Source organism: Lithobates pipiens, unplaced genomic scaffold (assembly GCF_037356315.1).
Source record: "Lithobates pipiens isolate NorthernLeopardFrog02 unplaced genomic scaffold, aLitPip1_a1.2 Scaffold_24, whole genome shotgun sequence".
NCBI classification, from domain to species: Eukaryota; Metazoa; Chordata; class Amphibia; order Anura; family Ranidae; genus Lithobates; species Lithobates pipiens.
In genome coordinates, this window is record NW_027507786.1 from 17,732,181 (window position 1) to 17,759,832 (window position 27,652).

Sequence of the window (27,652 nt, forward strand, 5' to 3'; positions counted from 1 at the left end):
CCCCCATGCTCCTTTGTATACACAGAGCTGAAGAAAGTATTTCATAAATTAGCCTTCTCTTTGTCACTCTAGATTATTTTGTAAAGGGCCTACATGCTCAGACTTTTTACTATTAATATATCTGAATAATTTTTTGGGGTTTGTCCTACTATCGTTTGCAATCTGTCGTTCGTTTTGAATTTTTGCATCCTTGATTTCCCTTTTACATATTCTGTTAAATTCTTTGTAACATTTAAATGACACTAGTGTTCCTTCATTTTTATATTTTTTAAAAGCTCTTCTCTTATAGTTTATAGCTTTTTTTTGTCTTTGGCCGTGAGCCACATAGGTTTTGTTTTTAGCCTTTTAAACTTATTGCCCATGGGAATATATTTTGCAGTGAGATCACAAACAGTCTTTTTGAAGAATTCCCATTTCTGTTCTGTGCCCATTGAAGCGAATATTCTCTCCCACTCTAAGTCCTGGAGAGCAGCCCTCATCCTTGGAAAATTTGCTCTCTTGAAGTTAAGTGTTTTTATCTTTCCCGTATGTATTTCTTGTTTAGCGCTAACATCGAAAGAAATCATGTTATGATCACTGCTACCCAGGTGTTCCTTTATCTGGACATTAGTAATATGCTCTGCATGGTTTGAGGTTACCATGTCCAACAGAGCTTCATTCCTAGTTGGGGCCTCAATAAACTGGACCCTAAAATTGTCCTAAAAGTTAAACAACTTAAAATAACTCACAATGCCTCTTACTAAATACCTTGGACTGTCTACTTTCTACAAACGGGTCATTTGGGGGGGTATTTGTACTGTCCTGGCATTTTCGAACTTCAAGAAATGAGATTGGCCGTCAGTACATTAGGATTAAATTTATTTTCAGATACAGTGCCTCAAAAAAAAAATTTATTCCCCCTTGAAATTTTCCACATTTTGTCATGTTACAACTAAAAATGTAAATGTATTTTATGTGAATAATTGTGAAGTGGAAGGAAAATGAAAATTGTTCTGTCCCCCCTCTACATTGTAAAACGCTGCGTAAACTGTTGGCGCTATAAAAAACGTGTAATATTATAATAATAATAATAATAATAATAATAATGTTTAGCCAGCCAGGTGGTCCACCATGTTTTTATATATCATGCAGCTTTGTAGCATTGTCCATCCATGTTTTATAGATCAGTTATGGTGCAACCAGTCCATCACTGAAAGACAGGAGGGTTTTCCCAACCTTGTTCCGGATGCTTCAAAATGATTTTGTCATTTATTCTAAACTTGCTCAAATGCTGAAGTACTTTGGGTGGACCTGGATAGGAATTATTAGATCTGAAGGTGACAGCGGGAGCGAAGAGTATATGGTTTTGAGGGAAGTCATGACTCACTATAAAATTTGCATTTGTTTTACAATAGAAATTTCTGGCTGCAGATCCTTGCGTAAAAGTTTAAATAAACATGCACATGATATTAATAAAGCATCTGTCAATGTCATTGTAATCTGTGGGGCGTTGTTTGATTTTGAGACTGACTTTGTACATTTTATAAGAGATTATGTAGAAGACAGAACGATCGTCCTTAGTCCTGTCTGGGCGGCAAACGTTGTCCTCATTGGTAAACACCCAGAAATGTTTAATTGTAGTTTGTCCCTTGGGGCCAAGTCCACAAGTATTGCAGAATTTCAGAATTTTGTTGATGAATTCCAACCTCAAAAAAAGCCAGACGACAAATTACTTGAAGATCTGTGGATGATTGAATTTGGTTGTTCTTCTGTAGATAAACTCAAAAGTTTTATCCTTGAACATGTATATAAAAGGTCACGTCATGAGTGCAATGGCACAGAACGTATTAGTGATATCCAACACTTCTTCCATGGCGGTAATGCCCACCAAGTGTATCTCGCGGTTTACTCTATGGCCGCCGCCTTACATGATATGCTTGGATTCATGAAGACATCTGGAAGCCATTTATCTGACTTTAATCACCAGGTGAGTGCAGCCCGCATAGAGTTAACCATATCTGAATCTTAGCCCCTGTACACACGGTTTGACATCCTGACAACCAAATCCGTTGGATTTTGTCCGACGGATTTTGTCCGAAACTGTTGCATACACACGGTCTGACAAAGTTGTCAGAAAATCCGATCGTTCAGAACGTGATGACGTTATTTCCTTACAACGGGACTACATTCAAGCTAGTAGCCAATAGCTTTGGTGTAGGAATTTGATCTGAGCATGCGTGGCACTTTTTCTGATCGGAATTCTCTACACATGATCAGACAAAGTCCGATCGGATCATGTTGTCGGAAAATTTTATAGTCCAGCTGGAAAACTTGGTCCGTCGGATACTCCGATGGAAACAGTCCGATGGAGCCCACACACGGTCGGATTATCTGACAACCCGGTCCTATCGGACATTGTCCATCGGAATGTCCGACCGTGTGTACAAGGGCTACACACGGTCGGTGAATCTGTCTAAATGTGTCCGATCGGAGCGTTTTGTCGGATATTCCGACTGTGTGTGGTCTGCATCGGACTGTTTCCGTCGGAATATCCGTCAGACCAAATTTTCCAACTTGCCGGAAATATTTTCCGACAAACTGCTCCGATCGGACATACTCCGATCATGTGTAGAGAATTCCGATCGGAAAAGTGCCACGCATGCTCAGATCAAATTCCTACATCAAAGCTATTGGCTACTAGCCTGAACGTAGTCCCGTCATAACGAAATTACATCATCACGTTCTGAAAGATCGGATTTTCCGACAACTTTGTCTGACCGTGTGTATGCAACAGTTTCGGACACGATCCGTCGACAAAATCCGACGGATTTGGTTGTCGGAATGTCCGACCGTGTGTACAAGGGCTTAGATGTACTGACTGAATTCACTTTTTCCTTTTAGTTTATCTTTGTAACCCAGCAAATAACTCCACTGTATCTATGGAGGAATTCATGCTTCCCGGCCAGGCTGGACTTCAAACACATCTGCCTCTGTTGGGGGTAAAGGGATTAGCAGTTTACATAAGAAAGATAACACCGTTTTGCTTCCAGCTTGGTTCGTGGGAATTGACAACAGCATCACATTTCTGGCAAGATCAGCAGGTTTTTTTTGTTCTTGCTGAAAATGAAAATGAAAATGAATGCAGCCACCACATCCAAGGACTGGTAAACTGCAATTTATTTTATTTATTGATATATTTTAATGTCCTTAAAGCGGAGCTCCACCCGAATTACTAGTCCTACGTCTATGTGATCCCCCCCCCTTCCCTAATCGCTAGATATCCCCCTTACCTTTCTGATGTCTTCTTCTGTTTCCTTCTTCTTTCAAATTTCCTGCCTCTGGAGATTCCGGAAAGGGGCGGTGCTGCTGCGGAAATGGGCGGGGCTTCAGCGGCTGGTCAGTTCTTCCTTTTTTCGGCCGCAGGGGCTCCTGGGATCGTTTGCCATCACAACGGGGCAGGACATCCTAAGGCCGCGTACACACGCGCGGACTGTTGGCCCAACTTTGTCCGTCCAACAGTTTGAGCGAACAGTCCGCTCAAACTTAGCATGGACGGACATGGCCACACACGACGGACGAACAGTTTGCTGAAACCGTGCGCGATGACGTGAACGGCACGTACGACGGGACGAAAAATACGACGTCCTATACACTGCAATGCAACCTTCCGACGTGGAAATCCTTTCTGAGCATGCGCGAGACTTAGTTGGCCGAACAAGCCTACACACGAGCGAACAGTCCGCTGAAACCTTGTTTCAGCGGACAGTTTTTCGGAATTTCCGTAAGACCTTGTTCGGCCAACTGTCCGCTGAAACTGTCCGCTGAAGCCCCACACACGAGCGGACTGTCCGCCCAAACACTGTTCAGCGGACAAGGTTGGGCGAACAGTCCGCGCGTGTGTACGCGGCCTAAGACGCCGCCCGTTGTGATGGCAACCTGAGTTGTTGTCAGCGCTCGAGCGGATTGATCTGCGCATGCGCGAGATCACAGCTCTTATGGGCGGTGCATGCTGGGAGATTACGAGGACTGTGTCCCGGAAGGCAATGCCTGTGGGCTTCACATGCCCACAGGCAAAATGGAAAACGTCTGGAGACGTTTTTCTAAGGACTTTAGGAGAAAGAAAAATGGCTGCAAGACACTTTGACATCATGGTTTGCGCAAAAGTTATTGCATCTACAAACTACGGGATAGATTTATGGACTTTTTTTTATTATTATTGTTTTTACTAGTAATGACGGCGATCTGCGATTTTTAGTGGGAATGCAATATTGCGGTGGACAAATCTGACCCTAAGTGACACATTTTGGTGATCAGTGACATATTACACATTACATATTACATTGATCAGTGCTAAAAAAAATGCACTGATCATTGTATTAGATCCCGACAACCAAATCCGTCAGATTTTTTCCGTCGGATTTTGTCCAAAACTGTTGCATACACACGGTCGGACGAAGTTGTCGGAAAATCCGATCGTTCAGAACGTGATGACGTTATTTCGTTACGACGGGACTACGTTCAGGCTAGTAGCCAATAGCTTTGATGTAGGAATTTGATCTGAGCATGCGTGGCATTTTGTCCGATCGTAATTCTCTACACATGATCGGAGTATGTCCGATCGGAGCATTTTGTCGGAAAATACTTCCGGCAAGTTGGAAAATTTGGTCCGACGGATATTCAGACGGAAACAGTCCAATGCAGACCACACACAGTTGGAATATCCGACAAAACGCTCCGATCGGACACATTCCGTCGGAATCTCCAATCGTGTGTACAAGGGCTAACAGGGAAGGGGTTAACACTAGGCGGCGATCAAGGAGTTAACTGTGTTCACTGGGTGTGCTCTAACTGTGTGGGGGATGGGCTTACTGGTACAACACAGAGAGTGCTGTTCCTGGTCACCAGAAACAGCCGATCTCAGTTTTGTCCCCTGTCAGAATGGGGATCTGCCTTTTTTACATAGGCAGATCCCCATTCTGCCTCTCTTTAACGCGATCCTTGGTGGCCGACGGACATTGAGTGCATTGGATCTGCGTGCGAGCTCCTGTTGTATCTCATGCAGGGACCAGCATACAGGTACGTCGGTTCACATAGCCAGGCCACCCTGCCGCAGTATATGTGCAGTGGGTGGTCCGGAAGTGGTTAAAAAAATAAATTACTGGAGCTCTGCTTTAAGTGGGTAATAAGCATATATGGTCCAGTGGTAGAATATCATGAAGAACGCTACCAAACCTATTTCTGTTGACAAAAAATTGGAATATTAGGTTGGGTGGATTGTAGAATAGCTTGGCAACCTTCGTACATAAGGTAGCACTTGAGGCATTAACAGCACAGTTAGTAACCGTGTGGAATAAGTCCAGCCCTCCCAAAATACGAGGTCCATGGCTCAACAAGGGTCCATTAAAACTGCATTATAGAGTCAATCAAACTTTTTTGTCCTCCTGCAGAAGTTGCACCGATATATACAAGCTTCATACTACTTTTCCGAAAACACTTCAGATCAATACTTTAATGAAGACGGAGAATTTGTTACACAATACGTTATCCAAAATCATTTATTAGTCAACAAAACTATTCTCACTAATGATGTTGGATTAATTAAGCAATCTATTTCCAGAGAGCAGAGCATTTTTATCAATGCAAGTTTAATAAAATGGAAGAATCACCAAAAAGAGGTAAGATTGACAAGGACCTGTATTGTGTAAGATGGCTGTGGTCTCCTTGAAGTTGATCTTTTCCCTACCACTGGCCTATCCCGCTTTGTCGGGTCTCTGTAAAGGTGGCCATTTTGGTAGAGGAGCATGGTTTTGCTTCCTAATGTTAGAGTTACCCCCTTGATGAATGTTGGGAAATATTTAGAAAGAAGTAGTAGATGTGAAGGAAGCAAAGATCCACAGAATAGACAAAGAAGAAGCAGGGGGATCCCTGCACTGCAGGTCCTCAGGTACAGCTTTCTTTCCAGCAAGGAGGACAGTGATCAGCACAGTAGTGACATAACCAAATCCCACTCCAAATCATCTAGTGAGACCATCAGTCAGAGGCAGCAGCGCCTTAGATGATATCACACTGCAGATATACAGTTCTGAAGATAGAAAAACAGGGTGCTATGAAGGTGTAATCAAAATTTCTAGATGCTTTTTAAAGATACAAAACCTTCACATTTGAGTTTAGATCCACTTTAACCACCTTAATGCTGGGCACTTTTACCCCTTTCCCGCCCAGATCAATGTTCAGCTTTCAGTGCTCTCACACTTTGAATGACAATTACTCAGTCATGTTACATTGTACCCAAATGAATTACATTTTTACTATTTTTTTTTTACACAAATAGAAATTTATTCTGATAGTATTTATTCACCACTGAATTTTTTATTTTTTTGGAGATCCAAGTGGGAAAAAAGCGAAATTTTTTGGAAAAAAAAAAACAATATTTTCTACTTTCTGTTTTAAAATAATCCAATAAATTGACATTTCATTATAAATTTAGGCCAGAATGCATTCTGCTGCATGTCTTGGTAAAAATCCATGAAAAAGTGCATGATGATTGGTTTGTGTGAAAATTAGAGTGTCTCCAAGCTATGCTACGCCTATGTATCATTGATAATTCATCAATCCTGATGTACTAATGGCCTATCTTATTTCTTTGAGGCTCTGAAATGTCAGGACAGTCCAAATGACCCCCAAATGACCCATTTTTGGAAAGAAGACAGTCTAAGGTATTTAATAAGAAAAATATTTTTATATTAACAAGTTATTTCTCACACATGACATAGGCCTACTTGCAATTTCACCCCAAAATATATTCTGTTGCTCCTCCTGAGTATGGGCGATACCACATATGTGAGAATTTTACACAGCCCGGCCACATACAAAAACGGGGGGAGAAGATGAAGGGGAGGTTGGGGGGCAGCGGGAGGGGTGAGTAAGAAGACATGGGCAGATAAGGGGGAGGGGGTGAGGACATCACCAGCTACCCTCTCCAGTGTCTAGCAGATCATACAGTAAGGTGTGTCACACCCGAAGTGTGGTTAAATAGTCCTATTTTAAATCACGTTGCGTCTCGTGTAAGCTCCTTCTAGAGCTGAGAGCTTTTGAAGGTTGTCCATAGTTCCTATATGGCAGTGAACTTTGAGATCTTATCTAAAGTAATGTGGATCAGCTCCTCCGTCTCCACCACCAGGTTGATTCGCTGAAACCATTTGGCAATGGAGGGCGGGGATGTGGACCGCCAATGAACTGGTACACACATCCTTGCAGCGTTGACCATATGCATCTCAACCGATTTGTATTAGCGATTTGTATTAGCGATTAGCAGAAATTGCACTGAGGAGTACTCTAGCGGGAGAGAAGACACCTTCGTAATCACATCATGAACTTTATGCAAGAATGGCTTGAGGAATGGGCAGCTCCACCAGATATGGAGGAATGTGCCCGCCTCTCCTCCACATCAGCAGCACCGATCAGAAACTGAGGAGGAGAACTTGTGGATCAGGTCAGGGATTCTATACCAACGTGTTTTCAGTTTATAGCCATTTTCCTGTATGGAGCCATTCAAGGATCCCTTGTGAATATAAAGATTGATACGGTCCCAGCCTTCTTTGTCTATCTCTGTTCCCACAACGGATTCCCAATAGTCAATATGACATGGATCTGCAGGTGCAGAGTGATTCCAGCATTGTAGTGGGTGCGGTGAAATCTTTCCTATGGGACGGGACATCTAGGAAGTGCTTAATTTGCATGTAAGACCAAAACAGGAAGGAGCCCATGTTTGAGAGTTCTGCAAGTTCGGTTTGCCACATAAAACGGCCTCTGCAAAAAAAAATGTTTGGCTAACATCTCAGTATACGGCCATTTTGGTTTCGCAAAGGCCCTAGAAAGGCCTTGGGGAAAGTCCAGGTTACCCCTTCTAATCGGGGTGATAGAGCAGATTTTACCCGAAACTGAATGTACGGCCCTATCAAATGCGTGAAGAGTGGCACCAATAAGAGGATGGGTCAATGCATTTAGGGATACATGTTCAGTGGACAGCCATGGGACAAAGCACAAGTCAGAGTTTGAGATCAGGTTTTTAACGATCTTTGCATCGGGCATGAAATTTCCAGTCAACAATCCATGTAAGATGAACCGCCCAATAATAGCGCTGAAGGTCAGGAAGGCCAGTACCTCCACATGCTTTCGGCAGTACCAACTTAGTCAAGCATTTTTGAGCAGGTTTATTGCACCAAAGAAATGTCCTACAGATAGGTCTGTATAGCCCAAAGAAGGAAGGCGGTAGGCGGATCGGTAATGTTTGGATCCTATATAGCAAACGTGGGAGGATCGTCATCTTAATGATAAACGAGTGCCCAAACCAGGAGCTGGTGGACTTGTCCCACCTCTGGAGATCCTGATGTATACTCTGCAACTCAGCCAGGAAGTTTCTACTGTAAAGCTCTGATATTGTGTCAGGGAGCTGGATTCCTAAGTATGTGATAGCATCAGCTTTCCACTGAAAGGGAAAATGCTGTTGGCATAGTTTCGCCACCTCTAGTGGTAAACAGACGTTTAGGGCAAAAGATTTAGAATAATCCATTTTCAGGTTGGAGAGGGTTTGAAACATTCAAGGACTTGCAGGACATTAGGTAAAGATGTTACCCGTGAGGAAAAGAAGAGGAGAACATTGTCAGCAAAAGCTGCAATCTTGAATTCATGATCCCTCACATGTATGCATTAAGTGATTAGACTTTAAGAGAGAGAGGAGCTGAGTGTGGTGAGTTGTGTGCCATGATTGACTATAATGCCACGTACACACGATCGAATTGTCCGGCGTACTTAGTCCGCCTAAAAGGAATTTCACTGGACAATTCGATCGTGTGTGGGCTTCAGCGGACTTTCTCATCGTAAAGTCCGGCGGACTTAGAAAGTATTTTTGCAGTCCAATCTTTCCGCCGGACTTGGGTTTCAGCGGACAATACGTTCGTCAGTATGCTGGTCCAGCGGACTAAGAATGACGCATGCTCAGAAGCAAGTACGAAAAGGAAGCTATTGGCTACTGCCTATTGAACTTCCTTTTCTAGTCCCGTCGTACGTGCTGTACGTCATCACGCTAGCAAACGCCGGACTTTCTGTGTGTCCGCGTGTGGCCAAGTCCGTTTAGTATAAAGTCCAACGGACTATCCGCCGGATTGTTTGCCGGACTAAGTACGCCGGACAATTCGATCGTGTGTACGCGGCATAAGAGTTATCCTTGGCCTTGTCTGCGAGAAGAGGGGAAAACTCGCAATAGGAGGTTCACTTACAAAAACAGAGACACACAAATCAATTACCAGAGGTGCGAGCAGACCTGCTGACCCACCTAGTTGGGAGGGAGTAGGGCAATGTACGGGAAGGGGAAAGTGTGCTGGATAAGTTCAAAGGGGAACCTAAAACTCTGAGGTGGGAGAGAGGTCTAACACTAGGAAACCAATTAACATCGATCAAGGTAAGGCATGCAAACAGTAAAACAAAAATTTGTGGTAAGACTTCAGCAGTCTGGGTCAGGAAGGAACAGGGAAGAACCCCCTCCTAAAAGAGGAGGGTTTGGTCTTGTTCTTCTCCTTATGCTGTAATGCAATAAAAGTAGCTGCTTGTAAAGAAGACCAAACCACCTGGGTTACTGGGGTGCTTGTTCTCTGGGGAGAGCCATGCAGTTACGGTTTAAGGGCCGAAGGGCCTATTATAGTACAAAAACATGTCCACAGCAATCCAAACTAATACACACAGAAACATAAAACAGTGACATATAAGATTTAACCATAATCTTCTGAGATGCTATATTCTCAGTTTGCCCCTTTGGGTGCAGTCAAGAAGATTTAAACAAAGAGGGAAGAACCCTCAGGTCCCATGGAAAGGTTTCTAGTTCAAGTTGCAGGGTTCATCCACCTAGACCCCCTACGGGGTCCTAATCAGTGATGCCGAGGCCCCAGGTCATCTCCCATGAGCACCAGGCTGAAATCAGCCCAGAAGAAAAACCCTGGTACCCGACCTGAGATACTCATGGAGCACTGCCCGTCAACAGGTTAGACTTGCAGGCCCCTCTAGGGGTCATTGAGCTGCTAAATTCCCTATAGAATATTTGGCTAAGATATACGTAGCATCAAACATTTATTCAAGAATAACACCCATATTAACGTCATCATTAGTCATCTGCATAACAAGCTTAGATTTTGTCCTCATGTTAGGTATACTTATCGTCTGTATGCAATGAAAGAGGCATATAGTGAAAACGACCAAGTCCCCCAGTCATCCTCAGTTTGTGGTGGTGAATGTTCTCGATCTCAGTGCGGTGAGAGGGTGTCCCGAAAAAAAAAAGGTGCTAAAACAGGGAAAAAGGGCACAGTTAAGTTTGGGACACTCCTTAAGGCTTATGAGGTCAGAGTGCTGTAACAGTTGGCGCATAGACGGAGATTGAAATTGAAAGGCCACCGTATGGCAAAACTGTAGTTTCCTCCCAGGAGCCAAAAAGAGCTGGGCCTACATAGATAAGCGATGCCTATGCCAGGCACAGTTTACATATGCTTACAATAACTAGCAGTATAGTATCATATGCAGGCTCAGAAGCAACAGCAGTAATATGTAAATGTCTCACCACACCGGGAGGACAGAGCAGTGGGGGGGTCTTGGGGATCTGAAACTGGAGCTTAGCAGAAAGCCCTGAACGCAGATTGGCAACAGATAGAAAGGACAAAACTGTTCAACTGGTGAACACAAATCCAAGTGAAAGGGTGACATGCGAAGCATTCTGTGCAGGGGTCAGTGATCCGTTCTCCGCCGGGCAGCTGAGAGAGAAGATCTTGGACCGCGGTCTGTAAGCATGGCATCTGGGCCTCTCTGGGAAGAATCAGAGGAGGACCTGCGGCCTCTATGTCTTTGACATGGGGATCGCAGGGTCATCTCTTGCTGGGTGGGGATCCAGGGTTCTGGCTGCAGGAATGAGCTAAACCAGCCTGGAACGGAAGCCGTTGGAATGACCAAGGTGTCACAAAAAGTTTGTAGCTCTATTAGCGTGTGCAGGGAGGCCGTACGGTTACCCACTGTTGCTGTCAGACAGAAGGGGAACTTCCAGCGTTAAATAATATGTCTGTCCCTTAGGACAGTGAGAAGGAGGCGCAAGTCTCTTCTGTGTTGCAGTGTGATAGCCGATAAGTCCTGGAAGATCTGTATGGAGTGACCGTCAGGTTGCAATTGCCCCTGGTTGCGTGCCTGGCACAGTATGTCCTCCTTTTGAGTAAAACTGATAAGGCAGCATACCGTATTCCTAGGTGGGTCAGTGTCCCCGCCTCTAGGTCTGAGCACCCGGTGACAATGCTCCATTTCTATGGGAGAGTCTAGCGGTCTGCCCAGTAAAGTGTTACAGGTGGCCCACACTACCTGCTGAAGCTACGGCCCATCCACCAACTCAGGGATCCCCTGAATCTTAAATTGTGCCTCCGACCCCTGTTGTCAAGATCCTCCATGTGACGATGCATGTTGATCATATGCTGGGCATGGACACTGGTCACTTGCTGTATCTGCTGCATGGCGGCCCCATGCATCATGGCCGCCGACTCCATGTGCACAGCTCTGAGGTCAGTTTTAAGGTCCAAGATCACCGCTGATAGCGTTTTCTTGATATCCATCGCCACCATTTGTCTTGCCTATCCCCTGACAGGACGTGGATCTTGATCGTCCCCTAGTGTTAACTCCTTCCCTGTCAGTGACATTTATACAGTAATCAATGCATGTCACATTCATCGTAAAATCACAGATCGCTACCATTACCAGTAAAAAAAATTAATAAAAATGCCATAAATCTATCCCCTATTTTGTAGACACTAAAACTTTTGTGCAAACCAATCAATATATGCTTATTGCAATTTATTTTTACCACAAATATGTAGAAGAATACATATCGGCCTAAACTGAGGAAAAAATGTGTTTGTTTGTTTTTTGGGATATGTATTATACCAAAAAGTATTTTCAAAATTGTTACAGCGCTGAAAACTGAAAACTGGCCTGGGCAGGAAGGGGGTGAAAATGCCCGGTATTGAAGTGGTTAAAAATATTTCCTGAAAGTCGTTTAACAAAAAATGTATTTTGTCTAGATCCCGAGATCGCAGTGTTCTGAGGACTGTTTACCTGGAAACAGAGAAGTGCCGAGCTCAGATACACATGAATGCTGTCATGGTTGTGTCCCGTGCTCAGAAGGAGAGATGTCCAATGAAACAGGTGGATTTTATTATTACTTTGTAAGACTTCTTTTGGTGGTAAAAACAATGCAAGGAAACCCATAGCAGGCACTGGAAACAAAGTCATTTTTGTATTACATAGTTACATAGTAGGTGAGGTCGAAAAAAGACACAAGTCCATCAAGTTCATCCTATGTGTGTGATTATATGTCAGTATAAAGCCGCGTACACACGGGCGGACTGTCTGGCCAACTTAGTCCGTCGAAACACATTTCAGCGGACAGTCCGCTCGTGTGTGGGCTTCAGCGGACTTTTTCAGCGTGCAGTCTGGCGGACTAAGTATTTCGGAATTTCCGTAATATTGTCCGTCCAACTTTGGTTTCAGTGGACAGTCCGCTCGTGAGTAGGCTAGTTCGACGGACTAAGTATGGCGCATGCTCAGAAAGAATTTACACAGGGCGAAAGGTTGCATTGCTGTGTATTGGACTTCCTATTTCTAGTCCCGTCGTACGTGCTGTACACGTCATCGCGCAAACTTTCGACAGACTGTTGTTCATCCGTGTGTGGTCAAGTCCGTTCATTCGAAAGTAGGACGGACTGTCCGTCGGATTGTCTGACGGACTAAGTTGGCCATACAGTCCGCCCGTGTGTACGCGGCTTTACACTGTATGTTGTGGTCGTTCCGGTGCTTATCTGATCATTTTAGGAAACTATTGATGCTCCTCGCTGAGACCACCACCTGTGGAAGGGAATTCCACATTGTTACCGCTCTTACTGTAAAGAACCCTCTACGTAGTTTAAGATTAAACCTCTTTTCTTCTAATTTTAATGAGTGGCCGTGTGTCTTATTACACTCCCTTTCACAAAAAAGTTTTATACCTATTGTGGGGTCATCGGTACGGTATTTATGCATTAAAATCATATCCCCTCTCAAGCATCTCTTCTCCAGAGAAAATAAGTCCAGAGCTTGCAAACCTTTCCTCATAACTAATATCCTCCAGACCCTTTATTAGCTTTGTTGCCCATCTTTGTTCTTTGTACTCACTCCATTTCCAGCAAATCCTTCCTGAGGACTGGTGCCCAGAACGGAACAGCACATTCCAGGTGCGGCCGGACCAGAGTCTTGTAGGGAGAATTATCGTTTTATCTCTGGAGTTGATCCTCTTTTTAATGCCAATATTCTGTTTGCTTTGTTAGCAGAAGTTTGGCTTTGCATGCCGTTGCTGAGCCTATCATCTACTAGGACCCCCAGGTCCTTCTCCATCCTAGATTCCCCCAGAGGTTCTCCTCCCCAGTGTATAGATTGCATTCAGTTTTTTGCCACCCAAATGCATTATTTTACATTTTTCTACATTGAACCTCATTTGCCATGTAGTTGCCAACCCCATTAATCTGTTCAGATCTTTTTTTCAAGGTTTCCACATCCTGTGGAGAAGTTATTGCCCTGCTTAGCTTAGTATTGTCCGCAAATACAGAAATTGAACTGTTTCCCCCATCCCCATCCTCCAGGTCGTTTATGAACAAATTAAACAGGATGTTTTTGTTTGTTTGTGTGGTTTTTTTTCACATTGTAAACCACATTTAACAATTCTTACTATACATCATTCATCCTCTATTATTGGAACCCCTAAAAAAGTCCTTTACACTTTAAAAAGATATACCTTTATTATACATTAACGATGTCACACGCATACTACCAAACTCTCATGCATGCAGTGCTTTGCTATAGGCGGTCCCAGAAACCTTATAGAAAGAATAAACCTGGTACCATCTAAGGGACACTTTTTGAACGAGTTCCCACAAGGCTGAACATTTAGTTGATTTACATATGGATTGTAGTGCACGTTGCCATTGACATTCAGTGTATGTTTGGCCCAGATCTTTTTCCCAGTGTATGTGGGGGGATGTCTTTGTGAATCTGAGTTATTGGTGTAGCAAGTTGTAGAACAGTGATATCCCTTTAGTCTTGGGGGATGATCCAGTGAAGAATTTCCATGCTTTTGGAGGTATTGTGTATAGAGGAAGGCGTAGTGCTTCCAGGACAGTGCTTGACACGGATATAAGTGAATAGTTCCGTGTGGGGTAGTGTGAATTTGCATTGTAGAAGGGGGAAGGACTTCGGACGGGAGCCCTAAAGTAAGTCTTGGATGGATTTTATTCCCAGTTGTGAACAATGGGATAGAGATAAATATGGTGATAGGGGGTATAGAGATTCAATCGGAATAGGGATCGAGGGGGTGTTGGATGGGCTATGGTTGGATTGGGCTAATGTTTACCATGCATGCGCTGCCGATTTTATGGGAGGGGACATTGTCACTGGTATTTGTGATCCTAGGGGGGGTGCTCATCAGCCACCACATCAAATTTAGTCGTAGTAGTGATAAACTTTCAATGTTGCCCCACAGCTTATGCGGTCCTGGGAGGAACCAGTCGACCAACTGGTCCAATACAGAGGTTAAGTGGTAATCCTCAAAAGCAATGGCCCCTGAACCTCCTACCGATTTGTGTTTCATGAGCGTCACGTGTGTGCTGCGAGGTTTAGATCCCTTCCAAATACATCTGTTGATTACGTTTTGTAGGGATTTGAAGAAATGTCTAGATATGGGGGTTTGAATAGTTCTGAATAAGTAATGAATTTGCGGGATGTAAAGCCTTTTAATTGCCACAAGCCTGCCAGACCAGGATAATTCATGATTTGTTATGGTTTGTATTCCTGTATGTAGTTTGGTAAGGAGAGGTTAGCAGAGGTTTGAAGTTAGCGGAAAAAAGGTGTTTAACCGATCTCGTGAGGTGAACCCCAAGATAGGATATACTTTGGTCAGTTGTGGCATCTAGTTTGAGGTCTAGTATGTGTTATTTGGACGTGTTCAGTCTATAGTATGATATTTTACCAAACCAGTCCACTGTTTTTTGGACTTCTGCTATGGAGGAAGTTGGGTTAATGAGAATCAGGATCACGTCGTCCGCAAAGAGACTGATCTTATGGGGGATTTTGCCTATTGTTAGTCCCATAATTAAGGGGTTAGAGCGCACATGTTCTGCCAAAGGTTCCATCATCAGGTTGAAAATTATTGGTGAAAGAGGAAAAGAGGGCATGTTATCTCAACCATTTGTTATGCTGAATGGTTGCGATAACATGTCCGCAGAGTAAACTTGTGCTGATGGTGTGGAGTAAAGTGCCATAATGGCCCTGTAAATATGGTCTCTGAAGCCAAATTTCTGAAGGACCTTTTGGTTCTAATGCAGCCTGTCGAACGCCTTCTCTGCGTCTAAGGAGAGCAGCACAGAAGGCGTTCCGCTGGATTCTGCATGGTGGATTAAATTGATCATACATCTTGTAGCATCAGGAGCTTGCCTCCCTTTAGTGAACCCTGATTGGTCCGTGTGGTGAGGTCTGGCATAATGTCTAGCAAACATCTGGCATTGGTCTTGGCATCAATTTTTACATCCAAGTTTAGTAGGGATATGGGGTGAAAGTTCTGGGGAGAGGTTGACTCCTTTCCCTGCTTCGGCAGAGTGGTAACAATTGCATTTAAGGATTCCTTAGTGAAGCTAGAAGAGGGGGCATCATTGCTGAAAAGTTGAGATAAGTGTGGGGGTTAATTGTGTGGAGAAATCTTTGTAGTACTCACCCATTAATCCATCAGGACTTGGTGCTTTCCCTGTGGGTAAGGAGTTTATCGTGGAGAGGATTTCTAGATCCACGAAGGGTTCATTTAAATATTGCAGTTGTGCTTCCATCAGAGTAGGGAGTGTCATCTGTTGTAGAAAAGCATGGATGTCATCGTTGGAGGGATGGAATGTGGAAGGGTCTTTGTGAATGTTATAAAGGTCACTGTAGTAGTCACTAAATGTGTTCGCTATGTCTTGTGGGTTGGTCAGGTGTGCTTTGGTGTGAGGGTGGAATAAGTGGCTTATTTTGGCTTTGGCCCTTTTTCCTTTGAGGCGTTGTGCCAATTTTTTCCCCGCCTTGTTTGATGTGGAGTAAGAGGTGGCCTTACGCTTATGCTGTATGTGTTTGAAGAAATATAGGAGTGATCTCAATTCCTGTCTCAGTGTCAATAATTGTGTCGTCTGTGTCGTTTTTGGGTCAGTTTTGTGTTGGGCTTCAATGCTAACTATTTGGAAGGTAAGGTCGTCAATACACTGTGTTCTCTTCTTCTTACATATAGAGCTTAGATATACATGCAATGTTCTTTGAAAAAATCAGTGCCAACAAAAGTGGGAAAATATAAATGCCGAAGCATAGGGGTGAGCCGCCCTCTGTTTACCCCAGCCCCTATGCTTCGGCATATATGCTCTTTTTTTAACTGTGGGGGTGAAATCACCTCCTACAGTGCTGTAGTCACTGATTTACGTATGCTGAAAGAAAACCCTGTTGCTGTCAGAATAAACACATTAGTGTGGCAGCTGAATGGCATACCTGCAAAGCAAACAATGATTAACAATAAAATACAGTAACAACAAAACATTAACTCAATAAAACAACTTTTTTTATTGCAATCTATGCCCAAAAAATAGTAAAAAATTAGACTTGTGAGGAGAGCTGAGAAGCCCATTTCTCCATGTGCTGCATCGGGAAGGTCTGTGTAGGAGTCTCACGGCACAGCCGCCTCCATTTTGGGGAGTACTGACCCTGTAGGTAGTCAGCTTTTTGAGCCTGAAGTCCCCCATCTACTGGACATTGCTGGCAGACTCGAGAGGATGTCCTGAGGTGATGATGGTGGAGCTGTGCTGCGTCTGGCGGGCCTAGAATGTTCCCGTGTTCTCCCTCACTGTGGAGCTGCAGAGCTATGCATCCTTCTTCAGTGCTGGCTAGCCACGCCCTCCCCCCCCCGCCCCAAACTACTTATATTTTAAAAAGCATTTAAAAGCCTTTACAGGTTACCACTTTATATTTACAGAGGGGGTCTACTGCTAGAATTACTGGCCTCGATCTGACCTTTGTGGTAATACCTCACATGCATGTTGCAATTGTTGTTTACATATGACACGATAACTATGCTTTTGCCTTTGTGCACGAGCACGGGGGGTGGAGGGGGGACAGGAGTGCTTTCTTTTTTCTTTTTTATTATTATTTTTTTTTCTTTTTTATTTTACTTTTGTTATTTCGGGGAATGTAAATATCGCCTATGATAGCAATAGGTAGTGACAGGTACTCTTTTTTGAAAAATTTGGGGTCTATTAGACTTTAGATCTCTCCTCTGCCCTTAAAGCATCTGATCACACCAAGATTGTTGTGATCAGATGCAGTTTAAAAATGGTGCTGTTTATATCCGGCAAAACTGATGAAATGCTTCCAGCTTCTTAGGCCATAGAGATGATTGGAGACATTCTGGTCTCCGATCAGCTTAATGGTCAGCTGGCGGAACCACTGGCTGCATTCTTGGATTCCTCCGTCGGGACAGAAGAACCCAAGAAAACCGTGGAAGGCTGTGGGGGGGACAACCCCTCCCACTGCTTGTAAAAGCAGTCTATTAGCTAATTAGCCACTAGGATTGCTTTTAAATTAAAGCCGACCACTGACTGAAAAAAAAAAACAATACCAAGATGATGCCTAAACCTGCAGGCATCATTCCAGTATAACCGTTGAGAGTTCAGGAACATACCAGTACGTTGCTGGTCCTTGTTGGGCATATATTGTAATGTTCTTTTTTTTCATGCAGTTTGTGAGCTGAATGAAAAAAGAGAACCTAACAGATTCCTCCATTCACATGAATTATACTTCAGTATACCATAGGAACATGATAGATGTGGATGAAGAAATCTCTGCCAACAAAACTGTGAGGTATGCCCACCATTAGAATATACTGCCCTGCATCCACCCACTTCTAATGATGGACATATATGCTCTTTTTTTAACTGTGTGGGAGAAATCCCCTCCTAAAGTTCTGTAGTCACTGATTTACGTATGCTGAAAGCAAACCCTGTTGCTGTCAGAATAAACACATTAGTGTGGCAGCTGAATGGCATACCTACAAAGCAAACAATGATTAACAATAAAATAAAGTTACAATAAAACATTAACTCAATAAAACAACTTTTTTTATTGCAATCTATGCTCAAAAAAGAGTAAAAAATATATGGCAAAGCACAGTGGCGATTTGCCCTCTGTCCACCCCTGCCCTTATGCTTCGCCATATATGCTCTTTTCTTTATCTGTGGTCGTGAAATCAACTCCTACAGTGCTGGAGTCATTTATTTATGTATTGTGAGAGCAAACCCTGTTGCTGTCAGAATAAACAGATCAGTGCTACAGCTGAATGGCATACCTGCAAAGCAAACAATGGTTAACAATAAAACATACAATATAGCCGTATAGTATACTGTACAGTAGAATTTCATACATGCAATCCAAGCCTTGGTTAACAGTAAAACATTACAGTATAGCAGTATAGTGTAAAACAGTAAGAACAATAAAATAAAATTACAACTATTTTTAGCTTTTCTATTTTTTATTCTATTTTTTTATTTATTTATTTTTTACACTTTTTTGTAACTGTAAAAAACTTTACATGTTCCAGGCTAGGGTCTCTCAAAATGTGATAGCCATCTAACATCTTTCGAGACCCTGTGAGAATGTGCGCCCTAGACTGTGCCGTGCTGTACCCTATACTAATACTACACTAGTGTGTGGTAGCGACGGAAACAGTCCTTGAGGCAGAGAGCATTTGGGCCAGGACAGGAGGGACAATAATAGCGGGTGTCACACCTGTATCCACGTCTACTACAGACACAACATCTTTTTTGGGGTGCTCTTTGGGAAGTATTGCAAAAACAAAATGGTCATGAAGGGGAGTAAACCTTCAAGTGGTTAACATATATTAAGTTGGCTTTTTTCATATGAAAAATTGTGTGGACTTTTTGTTCAAAAGACTTTCGATTCTGTGTAAATTTAAAACTATAATTAAACATGTTCTAAAAGTCCACAATTGGTTTTATTTTTCAGGAAGTGAGAACTGCATGAAGTGTCTGGACCACGAATGGCCAAATGAGAACAAAACTGAATGTAATCCCAAGCTGATAGAGTTTTTGTCTTATACTGAAAACCTGTCTTTATTTTTCATGGTTATCTCTTTATTCCTTTGCATTTTAACTTTTTTGATAATGATTGTATTTATTTCATATGGAGACACCCCCATTGTCAGAGCCAATAACAAGAGCCTCAGCTTTGTCCTCCTGGTCTCCATCATGTTGGGTTTCCTCTGTGTGTTCTTGTTCCTGGGTCGTCCCTTGGATACAACCTGCTGGCTGCGCCAAACGTCTTTTGGATTCCTTTTTACCATAGCGGTCTCCTCTGTGTTGGGCAAGACTGTGATGGTTTGGCTTGCTTTCAAAGCCACCAAACCGGGCAGTGTGTGGAAGAAATGGGTTGGAGTAAAGCTGCCCAATTCTGTTGTCTTCATCTGCTCATCAATCCAAGTTTTAATCTGCATTGCATGGTTGTCGATCTCTCCCCCCTTCCAGGAGTTGGACAAACGATCATATCAAACAAAGATCATCGTTCAGTGTAATGAAGGGTCAGTTATCGGGTTCTACTCTGTCCTGGGATATATGGGGATCCTGGCTGCTGTCAGTTTCAGTGCAGCATTTTTAGCAAGGACATTACCGGACAGTTTTAATGAAGCCAAATACATCACCTTCAGCATGCTGGTGTTCTGCAGTGTCTGGATTGCCATGATCCCGGCCTATCTGAGCACCAAAGGGAAATACATGGTGGCTGTGGAGATTTTCGCCATCCTGACCTCAAATGCTGGTCTTCTAGTTTGTATATTTTTTCCAAAATGTTACATAATTCTCTGTCACCCCGATTTAAATTCAAGGAAGCTTTTGCTTGACAACAGATGCAAATAATGTTTTACAGTGACATTAAAGATTTGTATCTACATATTAAAGTTAGTGCGGACCTCTCACAAGAATTGAATATCTGCTTTACTGATGGTCCCCCATCCCCCTAATCACATATTGGATAAAACCACAAGCATTCTTAATGTTTGGGGTCTCTCAGTAAAGACCTTTATGGAAGGTTGACATTTAGGCCTGAAGACAATGAATGATGCACCAAGTATATTGTTCTTTTTGTAGTGTTGAACCACAGCCGTACAAACTACAGTGCCTTGAAAAAGTATTCAAACCCCTTGAAATTTTCCACATTTTGTGATGTTGCAACCAAAAACGTAAATGTATTTTATTTTGCTTTTATGTGATGGACCAACACAAAGTGGCACATAATTGTGAAGTGGAAGGAAAATGATAAATGATACAAAAATATATGTGAAAAGTGTTGCGTGCATTTGTATTCAGTAAATACTTTGTAGAACCTCCTTTCTCTGCAATTACAGCTGCAAGTCTTTTTGGGGGTGTCTCTACCAGCTTTGCACATCTAGAGAGGGACATTTTTTGCCAGTTCTTCTTTGCAAAATATCTCAAGCTCTGTCAGATTGGATGAAGATCAATTTTCAAGTCTTGCCACATATTCTCAATTGGATTTAGGTCTGGACTGTGACTTGGTCATTCTAACACATGAATATGCTTTGATCTAAACCCTTCCATTGTACCACTGCCTGCGTGTTTAGGGTTGTTGTCCTGCTGGAAGGTGAACCTCCGCCCCAGTCTCAAGTCTTTTGCAGATTCTAACAGGTTTTCTTCTAAGATTTCCCTGTATTTGGCTTCATCTATCTTCCCAACAACTCTGACCAGCTTCCCTGTCCCTGCTGAAGAAAAGCATCCCCACAACATGAAGCTGCCACCACCATGTTTCACAGTGGGGATGATGTGTTGAGGGTGATGTGGAGTGTTAGCTTTCCACCAGCACCTTCTTCCAGATGGCTTCTCAGAAACTGCAAACAGAACTTCTTATGGATTTCTTTCAACAATGTCTTTCTTCTTGCCACTCTTCCATAAAGGACAGATTTGTGGAGAGACGACTAATAGTTGTCCTGCGGACAGATTCTCCTACTTGAGCTTTGGATCTCTGCAGCTCCTCCAGAGCTACCATGGACCTCTTGGCTGCTTCCCTGATGAATGCTCTCCTCCTCAGTTTAGGTGGACGGCCATGTCTTGGTAGGTTTGCAGTTGTACCATACTTTTTCCATTTTCTGATGATGGATTGAACAGAGCTCCGTGAGATGTTCAAAGCTTGGGAGATTCTTTTATAATGTAACCCTGCTTTATACTTCTCCACAACTTTATGCCTCACCTGTCTGGTGTGTTCCTTGGCCTTAATGATGCTGTTTGTTCACTAAGGTTCTCTAACAAACCTCTGAGGGCTTCACAGATACTGAGATTAAATTACACACAGGTGTACAGGTGACTTCTAAAGGCAATTGGTTCCACTAGATTTTAGTTAAGGGTATCAGAGTAAAGGGGGCTGAAAACAAATACACACCACACTTTTCACACATTTATCTGTAAACAATTTGGAAAACCATTTATCATTTTCCTTCCACTTCACAATTATGTGCCACTCTGTGTTGGTCTATCACATAAAATCTCAATAAAATACATTTACATTTTTGGTTGTAACATGACAAAATGTGAAAAATTTCAAGGGGTGTGAATCCATTTTTCAAGGCGCTGTATGTTCAGGATAAAAGCTGGTAGTAGATAACTTGCATCTGGTGCCAAATCCGTGAAAACAGAACGGCGGCTGGACCTCACTCATGTAAGATAAAGCTCAACGGTTTCGCACCACGTGCATCATCAGGAGTGTTACATTACCAGCAAAAACACGCACCTTTTATACGTAACCCTCACAGGATGTCAGAAATCCAGTAAATGGGGACAAACAGGGCTCAGAATATTCACTTTAATTCAATGTTTATTTCAGATATATAAAATGATTTCATTATTTAGAGAACTGCATTTACCTATACTTGGTACCCGCTGCTGAACATGGATGGAAAGATCTTCAATAAAGCTGATGAGTCCTTAATATCTCTACCCTCTGAGTTCAAACCCTCAAAAATGTACACCCACTCATACTCTAGGTATATAGAAATACACAGACACATACATACTAACTACCCATTCGTAGCATATGAGCTAGAATGTACGTAGTAAGGTTACTCTAAAAATAATTTACGTTCCGTTGTAGCTGGTTCTACTTGTGGTTTTTATTTTTGTATTCACCAATACCCGGGGGTTGACCTGTGTCTACTTCCGGGAGCTGCAACGCGCACCGCTTCATCCCCCCACTCCCTCGTCTCCATGACTGCGGGGCTGGGGGCGTGTACTCGCTGTGCGTCGGCGCCACGTTCTACACGCCCGCATGGTTGCCGCGATTGTGGTCACTGTACGGGCGGGCTAATTCCACCTTTTACGTACTGTATAGAGAGGGGTTCGGGTGTCTACAAATAGGCGGGTATCCCGCCTGTTTGTGGCTGCCTCCTCTCTCAAAGCACGGTACTACGTGGCGTTGGTGCTGACTATTGTGTGCTGGCAGGTCAGTTTCTTTTTTCCATCACTCATCCAGAGACCTTCTAAACTATTCACGGTGACATTTTCACCTTCACCACATCTATCTTAATTATAGGTAAACTCATTTTTGTTCTTTTGGGGCACATCTTTCCCTCCCTTGGCACTTGAATTTCAGTCTTTCTATATCAGAAGTTGTCCACTAATGCACCCTATCACACAATTAATTCCTTCCCACCCCCTCTTGTTTATTTCCCCCTCCTCTACTTTTGTATTACTTTACCTATATGCTTACCATATATTTATATTATTATGTTACAGTACACCCTTATGGTCTATATTGAATACTACTGCATTGGAAGGGGGATCCTGCCTACACACCTTTCTCTTTTTTGTCCCTTGGATGCCTCTGTCCTGCTGCCGCATTCGTCACTACCTCAGCTCCCAGGTGGACAGTGGTTTATCATCCCCCGATACATTTAATCCCAATTACTATTTATTATTATTTTTTACCTGTTCTCTACCATTGCATTATATTACTGCAGGTAAGAGGGCTAGGATCATAGGTGTTGCTCCCTCTCTTTCCTATATTAATTGATTTTAAACCATTATTAACTTTTTGCATATAATTCATTGTAGATATTCCCAACCAGCTGCTCCTGATGAGTGGATATAAGTCCACGAAACGCGTCGAGCTTTTACCCTTGCTGCTATATCACAGTATCCATAGTTTATACCATGGGTTCTATTAACCACTTCAGGACCGCCGTATTGCCAATGTACGTCAACACAATGGCACAGGCAGGCACAATCACGTAAATGTACGTGAATGCCTTCTAGCGGGTGGGGGGTCCGATACGGCGGTCCCTTTCGGTGCCGGAGCGATCGGCGATAAGGGGATGGCCGTTGGTTTCCGCCCATCCCCTCTCGATCGCTCCTGGCCAGTGACGAACTTCCTCCCCTGTGAAAATGTAAACACAGGAGGAGGAAGTGATGTCACACTCCTCGTGGCGGTCTTTTTGAACCGGACAGCGAGGAGGGAAGACGTCCAAGTAAGTGCACCAACAGTCCACTGACATATAGGTACACACAGGCACACATTTCACCCCAGTCACCCCCCGATCACCCCCCCCGATCGGCCCCCCGCCCCCCCCCCAGTCACAGTGTCACTAATGCAGTGTTCATTTATTTATTGATCACTACATTTAGTGTCAGTTGTGACTGTAAAAAGTGTCAGGGCAGCTAGTGTTAGGCCCCTTTAGGTCCAGGGTAGCCCCCTACCCCCCCTAATAAAGGTTTAACCCCTTGATTGCCCTCCCAGTTAACCCTTTCACCCTCTTTTACCAGTGTCACTAAGCGATTGTTTTTCTGATCGCTGCAATAGTGTCACTGGTCCCGCTAGGAAGCTAGTTTTTTTTTAGGTTCAACGCCAGGTTTTTATACCGTTAGGTACCCCGATATATAACCTAATAAAGGTTTTAACCCTTTGATTGCCCCTAGAGTTAACCCTTTCACCAGCGATCGCTGCATAAGTGTCACTGGTGACGCTGGTTAGCCAGTTAGTTATTTAGTTATTTAGGTTCCCCGTCAGGTTTTTATAAAGCTTCAGGTACCCCCATATAAATACCCAATAAAGGTTTTAACCCCTGATTGCCCTTAGTTAACCCTTTCACCAGTGATCACCATATAAGTGTTACGGGTGACGCTGGTTAGGTAGTTCGCTTTTTATAGCATCAGGGCACCCGCCATTTATTACCTAATAAAGGTTTAACCCCCTGATCACCCGGCGGGTGATATAAATTTGGTTTTAGGGTCAGAAAGGGTCTGCGTCGCCCCAGGCAGTGCTAGGTTAGTGCCAGTACCGCTAACACCCACACGCAAAGCATACACCTCCCTTAGTGGTATAGTATCCGAACAGATCAATATCTGATCTGATCAGATCTATACTAGCGTGCCCAGCAATTTAGAGTTCTAAAAAAACGCATTGTTAGCAGGATCAATCCAGATACCTGCTAGCACCTGCGTTTTGCCCCTCTGCCCAGCCCAGCCCAGCCCACCCAAGTGCAGTATCGATCGATCACTGTCACTTACAAAACACAACACACATAACTGCAGCGTTCGCAGAGTCAGGCCTGATCCCTGCGATCGCTAACAGTTTTTTTTGTAGCGTTTTATACAGTCGCTGACAGGCTAGGTGCTTTTTTACCTGTGAGTCTCACTACTGTACCCCTAAATTTAGAGCCCAAAATGGCAAAGCGAAGGTACACTAGTGAAGAGGCCTACACGTTTCTGAGCATGACAGATAGTGAAGAGGAAGACACTGATCTGTCAGATTCAGGCTCAGAATACGAACCTGTAGAGGACAGCGCCTCCATGTCAGATAGCTCTGACGACGAAGAAGAGGTCCCTGCTATTGTCAGGCGTACCCGACCCCGATTTTCTGATGTTGTTGAGGTGCAGGAACCGCAAGTCCCTCGTATGGAGTATAGAGCCAGTACTAGCGCCGCTCATCCTTTTGGTGAACTGGCAAGCACCAGCGGCCTAGTACACCCTGGACGTACATCCAGAACTGCAGTATCACGTGGTGACGTGGCGAGTCCCATAAGTGCAGTTCAAGCTGGCGAGGTGGCAAGCACAAGTAGTGCCCCGCTGCCACCAAGAAGAAGAAGACAAAGACAGGCCCGTCGTACCCATAGTGCCCTTCCTGCAGAATTTGCCTATCCCAATTGGGTGCCCACCACTTCTGCAGAACCCGTACTTCCCCCATTCACTGCCCAACCCGGTATTCAGGTGGATACAGATGATTTTACGCCACTCGATTTTTATTCTCTGTATCTCACGGAAGATCTCTATAGATCTATTGTGGACCAAACCAATTTATATGCTGGTCAACGCATCGCCGCTAATCCCCAGTTGCCGTCTCTTGCCAGAGATTGGAAACCAGTTACGGTTTCCGAATTTAAGACGTTTTTGGGCCTTTCCCTCAACATGGGAACACATAAATTTATGCGGATGCGGGCTTATTGGTCCACGCATCCGGCTGACCACATGCCCGTGTTCTCTAACTCCATGTCCAGGAAACGATACGAGCAGATCTTGCGGTTCTTGCACTTCAGTGACAATGAACTTTGTCGTCCACGTGGAGACCCTGAATACGATCGGCTCTACAAAATTCGGCCCCTCATAAACCACTTCAACCAACGTTTTGCAGACTTGTTTACTCCCCAAAAAGTTGTCTGCGTTGATGAGTCCCTGGTTAAGTTTACTGGTCGCTTGTCATTCAAACAGTACATTCCCAACAAGCGTACCAGATACGGGGTCAAGCTCTATAAGTGCTGTGACAGGGCCACAGGCTATGCATGGAGCTTTATGGTTTATGAGGGTAAAGATAGTTACGTAGAGCCGGAGAACTGCCCTGATTACATAGGAAGCGCTGGCAAGATAGTGTGGAAATTGGTGTCACCCTTATTCGGAAAGGGGTACCACTTGTACGTGGACAACTATTACACCAGCGTGCCACTGTTTAGTCATTTATTTGATAATCAGATTGGAGCATGTGGCACCGTGCGACCTAATCGCCGGGGCTTTCCCCAGCGGCTTGTAGATTCCCGTCTTAGGCTGGGGGAGAGAGCCTGCTATCGGTGTAATAATTTGCTCGCTATGAAGTGGAGGCATAATAAGAATGTTTTCGTTCTTACCTCCCTTCATGCAGACACGACGGTCCAAATTTCTACGGCGACTGGTATTGTGGAGAAACCCCTCTGTGTCCACGAATATAACAAAAATATGGGAGGGGTGGACCTCAATGACCAGATGTTGGCGCCGTATCTAACTTCCCGTAAGACCAGACGCTGGTACAAAAAAGTGTCTGCTTACTTATTTCAATTGGCTTTGCTGAATGCTTTTGTGCTATACAAAACTTCAGGCGGAACATTAACCTTTCTTTTCTTCCAAAGAGAGGTTGTCACAGAGCTTCTGTTTCCAGACGGTTCTGTACCTCACCATTCCCAACCAAATGCAGTAAGCCGGCTGCATGAGAGGCATTATTCTTATGTCCTCCCGAGTACCCCTACCCAACGAGCCCCCCAAAAAAGATGTTGTGTCTGTAGCAAGCGCGGATATAGGCGTGACACCCGTTCTTATTGTCCACGCTGTCCTGGCAATCCTGGTCTTTGTCAGGGTGAGTGTTTTGAACGCTACCATGAACTAGTGAAGTATTAGCGTAGGGTACAGCATTTCACAGCCTAGGCACACTAACACAGAGTCTCCCAAGATGCCATCGCATTTTGAGAGACCCGAACCGTTACAGTTACAGTTTACAGTTCAAAAAAAAGTGTATAAAAAAAAAGTAAAATAAAAAAAACAAAAAAAATATAAAATATAAAAACCAAAAAAAATATAAAATATAAAAACAAAAAATAGTTGTCGTTTTATTGTTCTCTCTCTCTCTCTCTCTCTTCTCTCAAATTTTTTATACTTTACTGTTTACTGTGTTATTGTTAACCATTTTTTATGTTTTCAGGTACGCCATTCAGCTGCAGCGTGGATTTATTTATCTTGACAGCAACAGCATTTGCTCCCACGATACGACAGACAGATTGCAAAAGACAGTAGGACAAACCCCAAAAAATTCTTCAAATATATTAATAGTAAAAAGGTTAAGTCGGAGCATGTAGGCCCTTTGCAAAATAATCTGGAGTGGGTGACTGGGGACAAAGAGAAGGCTAACTTATTAAATACTTTCTTCAGCTCTGTGTATACAAAGGAGCATGGGGGAGCTCATGTCCATAATGGGGGTGGTACTGACACAGCCCCAAATCCACAATGGCTCAAAAGTGATATGGTCCAGAAATATTTGGACAGAATAAAGGTGGATAAAGCACCTGGACCTGATGGCATCCACCCACGGATCCTAAAAGAATTGAGCTCTGTAATTTCAAATCCATTGTATCTAATTTTTAGGGACTCATTAATGACAGGAATAGTACCACTGGATTGGCGCAGGGCCAATGTGGTGCCTATATTTAAAAAGGGAACAAAGTCTTTACCAAGTAATTATAGGCCCGTTAGTT

At 43.6% G+C, this 27,652-nt stretch overlaps 1 protein-coding gene across 1 annotated transcript; it reads left to right on the top strand.

Moving 5' to 3' along the window:
* The first annotated feature begins 1,171 nt into the window (after nt 1-1,171).
* LOC143929586 (vomeronasal type-2 receptor 26-like) lies at nt 1,172-20,308 on the top strand. Its single transcript, XM_077453467.1, has 4 exons — nt 1,172-1,966; nt 5,427-5,654; nt 5,839-5,923; nt 19,114-20,308. Exons 1-4 carry the CDS (start codon nt 1,226-1,228, stop codon nt 20,016-20,018), a joined length of 1,959 nt encoding a protein of 652 aa, XP_077309593.1. The 5' UTR covers nt 1,172-1,225; the 3' UTR covers nt 20,019-20,308.
* Nucleotides 20,309-27,652: the final 7,344 nt, after the last annotated feature.